Here is a 12,067-nt window from a genome sequence, read left to right on the forward strand (position 1 = left end):
GTGTGTGTGTGTATTGAATCCAGGGGTGTTCTACCTCTGAGCTACCCTTTTTAGTTTTCTTTTCATTTTGAAACAGGGTCTCAAAGGTTGTTGAAAGTCTCACTACCTTGCTGAGGCTGCCCTTGAACCAGCAATCCTTCTATCTCAGCCTCCCAAGTGCTGGGATTACAGGTATGTGCCACCATGCCTGGCTATGCTGGTTAATCTTAAAGTTGTCTTTGAACACAGCATGTGTTCTCTAGGCCAAATGGGCTGAATTCCATTTAGTTGTAACCAGATTGAAACATGATAGAAGAAGAGAATCAAAATGCTATTGTACTGATTGTTATTTCTGTGTCATTCTGGAAATAACTACAGTATTGGGAGCAGAAAAAAAAAGTATCACTGGTGTTCAGGGCCTGGAGGTGGAGGGAAAGTGACTTTAGGGGGCATGAAGAAAGGCTTGAGGGTGAATAAATTGTTCTACATCTTGATTATGATGGTGGTTACATGACCATATGAATGCTTTTCTTAAAACTAAAACCTGAGCTGGGCGTGGTAGCGCACGCTTGTAATTCCCGCGCTTGGGAGGCAGAGACAGGAGGATCGCACGGGTTCGAAGCCAGCCTCAGCTACTTAGTGAGGTTTTCAGCAACTTAGTGAGACCCTGTTTCCAAATAAAATATAAAAAAGGTCTGGGAGTATAGCCCGGAGGTAGAAAGTCTCTGGGTTCCACCCCCAGTACCACCAAAACAAAACAAAACAAAACAAAACAAAACAAAAAAAACCCCACTAAAACCTGACTATGCCTGGTGGTATATACTTGTAATCCCAGTACTTGGGAGGCTGAGACGGGAGGACTAGAGGTTTGCCACCAGCCTCAGCAACTTAGTGAGACCCTGTTTCAAAATAAAGAACAAAAAGGGTTGGGGGTATAGCTCTGAGGTAGAATGTCCCTGAATTCATTCCCCATCCCCAGTAAAAAACAAAACAAACAAAACAAACACGGACACATATACACACATAGAAAAAAAAATCTACAAAAAACAAAAACAGTAACAAAACTATAATCTGTATACAAAAAGGGATAAATTTTGCCGGGCATGGTGGCACACGCTTGTAATCCCTGTGCTTGGAAGGCGCAAACAGGAGGATTGCGCAGGTTCGAAGCCAGCCTTGGTGGCTTAAGAGACCCTGCTTCCAAATAAAAAAGGTTGGGAGTGTAGCCCAGAGGTAGAAGGGTTTCCAGGAACCCCAGTACCACTACCAAAGGGACAAAAAGAAAAAGGGGGGTAAATTTTATTTATTTACTCTTTGTGGTACTGCAGGTGGAACCCATGGGCCTCCTACGACTCCCAAGCTATACCTCCAGACCTATTTTGTATTCCAGACCTATTTTTTTTTTTTTAAATGTGGAAACAAGGTCTCATTAAGTTGCTGGGAGCCCCACTAAGTTTCTGAGGCTGGCTTTAAACCTGAGATCTTCCTGTCTTAGACTTTCAAGTACTGGGATTACAAGTGTGTACCACCATACCTGGCCTATAAGGGTAAATTTTATTGTATGCATTTTTTTTTGGCAGGTCTGGGGATGGAACTCAGGGGCATCTGACCTCCGAGATACACCCCCTGCCCTATTTTTTATTCTTTATTTTGAAACACATTCTCACTAGGTTGCGGAGGGCCTCACTAAGTAGCTAAGGCTGCCCGCGAACCGCGATCCTTTGGTTTCAGCCTCCCAAATGCTGAGATTACAAGCATGTGCCACCACGCCTGGCTTCTTGTATGCAATTTTCACCTTTACAGTTAAAAAAAAAAAAAAAAAAAAAAAGCCAGGTGTGGTGACACACCATAATCCCTGTACTTGGAAGACTGAACTAGAAGGACCACAGGTTTGAGGACAGCCTCAGCAAGTTGTGATACCTTCATCAACCTAGTGAGATACTGTTTCCAAATAAGAAATAAAATCGGGCTGGAGGTGTAGCTCTGGGTTCAATCTCCAGTAAAACACACACACACACACACACACACACACACACACACACACACACACTGGCAATAGAATGCTTCTGATTCTTGGAATTGGTTTACTTTGAGAAATGATGAGATAACAACTTGTAAAAATTTAATAATAATAATAACAATAATAATAATAATAATAATAATAATAATAATAATAAGAAGAAGAAGAAGAAGAAGAAGAAGTCTGGCTGTAACAAAAAATACCAGGGAGAGAAAACTTACCTCATGCTTGCCCATGCACCACTTCTGAGTTAGGAAAGTACAAGGGGGACATTTCTCCTCACTGTGACAAGAATGATATACTACAGGAAGAAAAAGTTAATTATTAGGGATAATTTCTTTTTATTTTTTGTGATACTGGGGATTGAATCCAGGGGCATTGTACCTCTGAAATTCACCCCTAGTCCTATTTTTATTTTATTTATTTATTTTTTGTGGTCCTGGGGGTGGAACCCATGGGCTTTTCTACCTCCAGGCTATACTCTCAGACCTATTTTATATTTTACTTGGAAACAGGGTCTCACTAAGTTGTTGAGAGCCTCACTAAGTAGCTGAGGCTAGCTTCAAACCTATGCACTCCTCCTGTCTCAGCCTCCCAAGTGCTGGGATTACAAGCGTGCACCACCATGCCCGGCCTATTTTTACTTTTGAAACAGGATCTTGCTAAGCTGCTGAGGGCCTCACTAAGTTTCTGAGGATGGTCCTCCTGTCTCAGACTCCCAAATACTGGGATTACAGGTGTGTGCCAACATGCCCGAACATGAGCTATTTTTAAATTTCTCTGAGGCTCCCTTTGTCTGATACCAGGCTGGATAAACAACAAACACTCAAGGAAATCACAATGAATGCTAAACAGAAGCAGGCCAACAACACAGTTCACAGTGGTTAAGTTCTCACTAAGGATACTGCCCAACAGGATTTGGATTCCATCTGTAACATCTGTGAGTGAGTAGAAAGGAGAGGCTGGGTGGGGACTGGCCTGGACACTTATTTACATGCTGGTGTGTACATCGTAGTGGAGGCTTAGAAACTATATTGGAATGGCCACCCTACGGTCGGCTCCAGAAAAGAAAACAACCTTTCACTTCATGAGGAGTTTGTGTAATTCTATTTTACTTTATTAACTTAAAATAATCAAGAACTGGTAGCTGGGCTTTGTGGCCTACGCTTGTAATCCCAGTACTTGGGAGGCTGAGACAGGAGGAGGAGGATCTGGGTTCTCTGCCAGGCTCAGCTACTTGGTGAGACCCTGTTTCAAAAAATAAAGAATAAAAATTGGGCTGGGAGTATAGCTTGAAGGTAGAATTTCCCTGGGTTCAATCCCCAGTACCACAAGAAAAAAAAAAAAAAAGAAAGATCTGGTTGTCTACTTATGTGAATCATATGACCAGACTTACTTATCAAATCTTATATCTTGAATTATTTTAGATTAGCTTCTGGGGCTTGATGAAGTAAGATGATAGCCCAATATGGTCCTAGAGGAAAGCCAGAAGATAAACTGGGCAGATATGGAAAAGAGGTGATGTCAAGTAGTTTTTGGATTGGTGTCTGTAGCAATTTATCAGAGAAAAACTAGAAACAACTGAAAATGGCCAGCAACAAAAGACTGACTGCATAAGTTGTGGGCCATCCATGTACTAGAATGTTCCCCTACCATTAAAAAAATCTATACTAGCTGGGCATGGTGGCGCACGTTTGTAATCCCTGCACTTGGGAGGCTGAGACAGGAGGATCGCATAGGTTCGAAGCCAGCCTCAGCTACTTAGTGAGGCTCTCAGCAACTTAGTGAGACCCTGTTTCCAAGTAAAATATACAATAGGTCTGGGAGTATAGCCCGGAGGTAGAAAAGCCCATATATAGCTTCAATTACAAAAAAAAAAAAAAAAAAAAAACTTTTTTTGTGTGGTACTGGAAATGGCACCCAGTGGCATTCTATTTCCGAGCCACACCCCCAGCCTTATTTTTTTTAGTCTTTAATTTTTGAAACAGGGTTTCACTGAGTTGCAAAGGACCTCACTAAGTAGCTGAGGCTGTCGGTGAACTGGGAGGTCTCAGCCTTCTGAATTCCAGGATTACAAGCGTATGCCACCACGCCTGGCTAAAAAAGCTACTTTTAATTTAAAATTTTTTTAAGGCTGGTTGCAAACCTGTGATCCTCCTTTCTCAGCATCCTAAGTACTGGGTTTACAAGCATGTGCCTCCACACCTGACTTACTTTTAATTTTGTAAAAAGATGCTCAACTTTGGAATATGGACTAGAAGCAGAGACCACAAAAAAAGAAGAAAAGTTCTCGAAACACAGGAGCAGCCAAGGCTTCTTCCGACCCTTTGGGTATGTTGGGCATCCACAGTTAATGCATTGGTGTGTGCCCTGAGTGCCTGGATCATAAACCGACTGTCAGAGAAACATGGCAAGCAAGGGACCTCATAATAGTGAAGGGCCACACAGCAATGTCCTTAGTGCCCTGGTGTGAGCAGGGGAAACAAGATGGCTCACCTGGATGGTCACATTCGTGGACTCTGGCACAGGTCTGAGTACACTCAGGGGGCCGAGTGCCACAGGGGACTGGAGGATAGATCACAGACGCACCACAATGGCAGGTCAATTCATCAAAACCTGGTAGGAGAGAAAGTTAAAAAAACATCCCATGTGCACATTAATGAGAAGACACCAAATATTTAACTTAGTATGTGGCTTTACAGAATTTTAGGGGCTACTATTTATTTATTTATTTATTTATTTATTTACTCATTTATTTATTTATTGCGGTACTGGGGATTGAACCCAGAGGCATTCTACCTCTGAGATACATTCCCAGCCCTATTTTATTCTTTATTTTGAAATAGGGTCTTACTAAGTTGTGGAGGGCCTCACTAAGTAGCTGAGGCTGGCTGTGAACTCATGATCCTCTTGTCTCAGCCTCCCAAGTACTGGGATTACAAGCGTGTGCCACCACACCTGGCTTCCTCAATAGTTCTGAATAATGAGTTGCAAGACCAAAAGTTTATTAACTGCTGCTAATAACACTACTAATAAAGAAGACTGGCAAAGCAGGTCAATAATATATAAAAAGCAGTCAACAGAGAAATCATTGAATGAATCAGGCCCTATCTCACTGCTTACATCTCAGATTTCATACATTCAGGGACTATAAGCACTCAAAATAACTTAAAAGGCTGGGTGTATTGGCACATGCTTGAATCTCAATGCTTGGGAGACAGAGACAGAAAGACTACAGGTTCAAGGACAGCTTCAGCAATGTATTGAGACTTTTTTTTTTTGCAGTACTGGGAATGGAACCCAGGGGCAGGCATCCTACCTCTGAGCTAAACCCCAGCCCTATTTCTTTTTTTTTTTTTTTTGCAGTACTGGGGATGAAACCCAGGGACATTCTACCTCCGAGAGGCACCCCCTATTTTTTATTCTTTATTTTGAAACAGGGTCTCACTGAGTTGCAAAGGACCTCACAGCTGAGGATGTCCACAAACCACGATCCTGACAGAATCTTCCTGTCTCAGCCTCCCAAATGCTGGGATTACAAGCGTGCGCCACCATTCCTGGCTGTAGTAAGACTCTTAACAATCTAATAAGACTCTGTTTCCAAACAAAGAATAATTTTAAAAAGGCTATAGCTTGGGCCGGGCGTGGTGGCGCACGCTTGTAATCCCCGCGCTTGGGAGGCAGAGACAGGAGGATCGCACAGGTTCGAAGCCAGCCGCGTGCGCTGGCTTAGGAGACCCTGTTTCCAAATAAAAATGTAAAAATAGGTCTGGGAGTGTAGCCCGGAGGTAGAAGGGCTTCCAGGAACCCCAGTACCACCACAAAAAAAAAAAAAAAAAAAAAAAAGGCTATAGCTTGGATTAACTTTTTGGTTCCATACCCTTGGGTTCAATTTCCAGTACCACAGAATACCCTTGGGTTCAATTTCCAATGCCATAAAAACAAAACAAAACAGATGTGGTGGTGCATGTCTATAATTCTAGTACTTGGAAGACTGAGACAGGAAAATTGCAGGCTTAAGGCCAGCCCCAACAACTTAACAAGACTCTTCAGCAACCTAGTGAGACCCCATTTCAAAGCCAAAAAATAAAAAAAACAAAAAGGGCTGAGAATATAGCTTGGAGGTAGAAAGCTTCTGAGTTCAATCCTCAGCTCCACACACAAAAAAAAACAAAACCCAACTTAGATGGACATTTACTTAGATTTCAATATATCTGAAATATAAATATTTAATAATGCTTATCAATCTAAACAAACCAATCTTTCAGTATAACATATAACATCATGCCTAAATTTCTAGGAAACTTTCATCACATATTATACAGTGAAGACACTCACTGGCTTGCCAGCACGTTTGACAGTTCCCTCGATGACAAGGTTCTTCACACCTATGAAGGCCACAACGGAGTTTCCTTCCACAAATCAAAGGACACTTGTGCTCCTTATCCTGAGGGGAGAGATTCTCTTTGTTTATTAAATGGTCTACATTTTATATTTTCCATAAGCAACAAGATTAATAAAAATAAAGCGTTATATATTAAGGATGAAAAAAAATGTCTGGGAATAGCTTTGAAATAACCAAGGGGGAGTGAGGATAGAGATGAAACAAGTTGAGGCCTCCAAACACTGACTTATGAACCTTGGTGTAAAGCATAATTTCATCACTCTTCACCTTGTAAATAATAAATATAAAATAACAGCTACATGCAACCTTGCTATTGGTACTATCTTGTTTGTATACACACATATTGTGTATGTATATGATGTACATATATATATATATACTCATACCTATTATCTTGTCATAGATATATATACACATGTTATTTTTATGTATATGTATATACATACACACATACACACATATATAAAGTAAATGTCAAGCTGGGTGTGGTGGTGCATGCTTATAATCTCAGTATTAGGGAGGCTGAGACAGGAGGATCACAGGTTTGCGGCTAGCCTCAGCAACTTAGTGAGGCCATCAGCAATTTAAAGAGACTTTGTTTCAAATAATAATAATAATAATAATAATAATAATAATAATAATAACAACAACAACAACAACAACAACAACAACAACAAAAACAAAAGAATAAAATAGGACTGGTGGTGTATCTCAGAGGCAGAATGCCCCTAGGTTCTTTCCCTAGTACCAAAAACAAAATAAAAGAAACAAAAGTAAATGTCATACTCATCTTCCCTACTGAGCTGGACCAAGGGGGATATGAAACTCAAAGCCCAAGTTGCTAAGTCCAGGCCAGTGTGTGTTGGGATGACACAGTGATGTGTTGGGATGACCATCTAGTGGTCTTGGGTTTGGAGTCTGAGGCCTCAGTCCTTCCTCTCTGAATTCTTTCACTGGCACTGGAGGCCAATGGCATCTTGACCTGGCTGAGGCCCAAGAGGCTGCCTGTCTCTCTGCTGAGCAGGTGTGAGGACTGAGAGCATCATTGCTGCCTAGGGATCACCTTCCAGAAGGTTGAGGCTTCCAGAACCCAGCCCTGAATGAATGGAATCTGATTATACCTAATGAGACCACTTACCACACAGCATATCTCGTTACATTTATGACGTCCACACAGCCGCTTCTTGTTACACCGTTTATCACACATAAATGTAGCATCTGGTATGGCCAATTAAAAGAAAAAACATGCAGAGTATATGAGCATTTACTCAACATATATTTGTGTGTTTACAGGCTGAAGAAATACAACGCAATAAATTAGTGATGTGAAAACACTTATTAAAGTACGATTATTTTTCATTTGTCAAATTATAAAAAAATTAAGGCGGGCATGGTGGTTCATGCTTGTAATCCCAGCACTTGGGAGGCTGAAACAGGAGGATCGCACAGGTTTGAAGCCAGCCTCAGCTACTTAGTGAGGCTCTCAGCAACTTAGTGAGACCCTGTTTTCAAACAAAATATTAAATAGGTCTGGGAGTGTAGCCCGAGGGTACAAAGCCCCTGGGTTTCATCCCCAGTACCACCCCCCCAAAAAAAAATAAAAAAATTAAAAAGAGCAAGACAGATTAATATATGTTGGCCAGGCACAATATTGGCACATGCCTGTAATACCAGCAACTTGGGAGGCTAAGGTAGGAGAATTACAAGCTCAAGGGAAGTCTCAACAACTTAGCAAGATCCTATCTCAAAATAAAAAATAAAAATGGCTGAGGATGTAGCTCAGTAGTCGAATGCCTCTAGGTTTAATCTCTAATACCCCGAGAGAGAGAGAGGAAAAAAAAAAATATATATATATATATGGTATGAGTGAAGACACAGAGAAAAAGGTATACTCATACTTGGTGTAGGGATGCATATACTTTTGAAGTATATATAAAAAATTTAAGTGATCATTCCATTTTAAGAAACCCATACATATGTACTTTAAAAAGTGGATGGACAGCCGGGTGTGGTGGTGTACATTTGTAATCCCAGCAGTTGGGAGGCTGAGACAGGAGGATCACACAGGTTTGAAGCCAGCCTCAGCTACTTAGTGAGACTCTCAGCAACCTAGTGAGACCCTGTTTCCAAATAAAATATAAAATAGGTCTGGGAGCGCAGCCCAGAGGTAGGAAGCCCCTGTGTTCCACCCCCAGTACCACAGGGGAAAAAAAAAAAAAAAAAAAAAGTGGATAGCACCAGGCATGGTGGTACCTGCCTGTAATCCCAATACCTGGGAGACTGAGACAGGAAGATTGCAGATTTGAGACCAGCTTCAACAACTCAGTGAGACTCTTAGCAACCTAGTGAGACCCTGTTTCAAAACAAGAAATGAGCTGGGCGTGGTGGCGCACGCTTGTAATCCCTGCGCTTGGGAGGCAGAGACAGGAGGATCGCGCAGGTTCGAGTTCGAAGCTAGACGCGCGCGCTGGCTTAGGAGACCCTGTTTCCAAATAAAAAAAATGTAAAAATAGGTCTGGGAGTGTAGCCCGGAGGTAGAAGGTCTTCCAGGAACCCCAGTACCACCAAAAAAAAAAAAAAAGAAATGAAAAGCGTTAAGGGTATAGTTTGCAAATAAAACACCTCTGGGTTCAATCCTCAGTAACACACACACACACACACACACACACACACACACACACACACACTGCAGAGCCAGGCATGGTGGCCTATGTCTATAATCTCAGTACTTGGGAGGTTGAGACAGGAAGATTGGAGGTTCTAGATCAGTCTCAGCACCTTTACAAGACTCTTAGCAACCTAGTGAGATGGTGTTTCAAATCAAAAATTAGAGAAGGGCTGGGAATATAGCTCAGAGGTAGAAAGTCCTTGGGTTCAATCCCCCCACCCCCCAACACATGAGAATACTGACAACAACAACCAAAAAGATGCTGGGGCTTGTGGTGCACACCTAGTACTTGGGAGGCTGAGACAGGAGGATTGCAGGTTCAAGGCCAGCCTCAGAAACTTGTGGGGCCCTCTGCAAATTAGTGAGATCCTGTTTCAAAATAAGGAATAAAATAGAGTTAGAGATAAAATAAACCCAAGTAGAATGGCCCTGGGGTTCAATCCTATGTACCACACACAAAAAAGGACATGGTGACACACGCCTGTAATCTTAGTACTGGAGGGGGGGGCCAAGAAAGGAGGATAGCAAGTTTGAGAGCAGCAGTGAGCACTAACCTGGTGAGATTCTGTTTTAAAATAAAAAATAAAACAAGGCTGGATATAGCTTGGAGGTAAAATGTCTCTGAGTTCAGTCCCAAGTAATCCCTCCACATACATGCCAAAGGACAAAGGAAGAACTCTTTCTACAAAGAAGATATACAAATGGTCATCAAGAACATGAAAAAATGTTCATCACCATTAGTAATGAGCGAAATGCAAATCAAAACCTTGCTTCACATCCATTTAGGATGGCTATAATTTCAAAGCCCAGAAAATAACAAGTGTTGGGAATGATGAGAGAAATTAGAACCCTCATACATTGATAGTGGAAATGTAAAATGGTGCAGCCACTATGGGAAACACTGTGGTAGTTCTTTAAAAAATAATAAGAAAAAAACCATAGGATATAGGAATCTACTGAAACAGTATAAATGCTCATATTGGCCCTATGAACAAAACAATACTCACAATGTAGAAATGACTCAAATATCCCTCAACTAATGAATGAATAAAGTATAGTACATTGGTATTTATTCAGCTATGAAAAGGAATAAAGGATTGATATGTGTAACAATGTGATAAACCTCAAAAATATGTTAAAGGAGCAGGGCATGGTGGCCACCCTTGTATCCCAGCATTTAGGAGGCTGAGACCAGAGGACTGGGGTGTGTGGACAGCCTCAGCTACTCAGTGAGGCCCTTTGCAACTCAGTAAGGCTCTGTTTCAAAATAAAGAATAAAAAATAGGGCTGGGGGTGTAGCTCGGAGGTAGAATGCCCCTGGGTTCCATCCTCAGTACCACAAAAGTATAACTTAAAAAACAAAACAAAACAAAAATATTAAAGGAAAGAAGGCAGGCAGAAAGGTTATATATTAAATGAATCCATTTATATGGATTTTTTTTGGTGGCAATGGGGGTGGAACCCAGGGGCATTCTACTTCTGAGTTACACCCCTAGCCTGATTTTTTTATTCTTTATTTTGAAACAGGGTCTTACTGAGTTACAAAGTGCCTAAGTAACTGAGGGTGTCCTCAAACTGCGATCCTCTTGTCTCAGCCTCCCAAATGCTGGGATTACAAGCGTGCACCACCAAGCCCGGCTCATTTACATGAATATAAAGAGAGCTAAGTGGGGAGTAATCACTTCCTTTTATAGTGAAAATATTTTGGCACTAGATAGAAGTGATGGTAGAACAACATGGTGAATGTATTAAGCACCCTGAACTATATACTTTAAAATGGTGACTTCTATGTTTTATGAATTGTACCTTAAAAAGGTGTGGGAGGGGCTAGAATGCTTAACTGTTGAAGAGTGAAATTATATTTGAGATTTTTTTTAGCACCAGTGATTGAATTCAAGTGAACTCATTCTACCTTTGAGCTACACCCCCAACCCTAATTTTCCCCCCTCTTTTGGCACTGGGATGGAACCCAGGGCATTCTACCTCCAAGCTATATCCCGAGCCCAATTTATTTATTTATTTATTTATTTATTTATTTATTTATTTATTTATTTATTTATTTATTTGTGGTACTGGGGTTCCTGGAAGCCCTTCTACCTCCAGGCTACACTCCCAGACCTATTTTATACTTTTTTATTTGGAAACAGGGTCTCTTAAGCCAGCGCGGCTGGCTTCGAACCTGCGCGATCCTCCTGTCTCCACCTCCCAAGTGTGGGGATTACAAGCATGCACCACCATGCCCGGCCCAATTTTATATTTTATTTTAAAACGGTTTCACTGAGTTGCAGAGTGCCTCCCTAAGTTGCTGACACTGATTTGAGCCAGAGGTTCTCCTATACTGGGATTACAAGCATGTGCCACCATGTCTGGCTTTTATTTTGAAATGGGGCTCACTAAGTTGCAGAGGCCTCACTAAGTAGCTGAGTCTGGCTGTGAATCTGTGATCCTCCTGTCTCAGCCTCTCAAGTACTAGGATTTGAGGGGTGGGCCACCATGCCTGGATATATTTGAGATTTGTTTTCAAAGTACTTCAGAAAAAAAAAATTAAAAGTATAAAGGTAGGGATGAATAAAACAAGATAGGCAAAATATTGATAATTGTTGGGCGTGGTGGCGCACACTTGTAACCCCAGCATTTGGGAGGCTAAGACTGGAGGATCTTGGTTTGCAGCCGGCCTCAGCTACTTAGTGAGGCCCTTCACAATTCAGTGAGACCCTGTTTCAAAATAAAGAATAAAAAACCGGGCGGAACAGCCAGGCGGGATTTCTCACCGCAGAGAGCATCTAAAGCTCCCAGTGGCCGAGCTCAGCACATGCTGCAGGGATTCAGAGTAGAAATCAAAATCAAGAAGAAAAATGCCAGCCCCATAGTCGAGGGTGTAGCAGCGGCGCCATATTGCCACCAGCGGCAGCAGCAGCGAATTCAGCGAGGCCAGTACAGCTACATCTGCGTACTCAAGAACAGTGAGTCAAATTGCGGGCCACAGAGGAGAAAT

The 12,067-nt window shown here is 41.8% G+C and overlaps 1 protein-coding gene across 1 annotated transcript in view; it reads right to left on the minus strand.

Annotated features, from left to right (window-relative positions):
• Positions 1-12,067, minus strand: part of NFX1 (nuclear transcription factor, X-box binding 1) — a gene marked incomplete at both ends in the record, with an annotated part of 77,126 nt that overhangs the window by 17,298 nt on the left and 47,761 nt on the right. Inside the window, 4 exons of the mRNA XM_080708519.1 lie at positions 2,221-2,300; positions 4,496-4,615; positions 6,338-6,446; positions 7,543-7,622. Coding sequence (XP_080564645.1) covers positions 2,221-2,300; positions 4,496-4,615; positions 6,338-6,446; positions 7,543-7,622 — 389 coding nt within the window. The remainder of the gene's footprint in view (positions 1-2,220; positions 2,301-4,495; positions 4,616-6,337; positions 6,447-7,542; positions 7,623-12,067) is intronic.

Source organism: Muscardinus avellanarius (genome assembly GCF_963383645.1).
Source record: "Muscardinus avellanarius genome assembly, chromosome: 13".
In the NCBI taxonomy this organism is placed as follows: Eukaryota; Metazoa; Chordata; class Mammalia; order Rodentia; family Gliridae; genus Muscardinus; species Muscardinus avellanarius.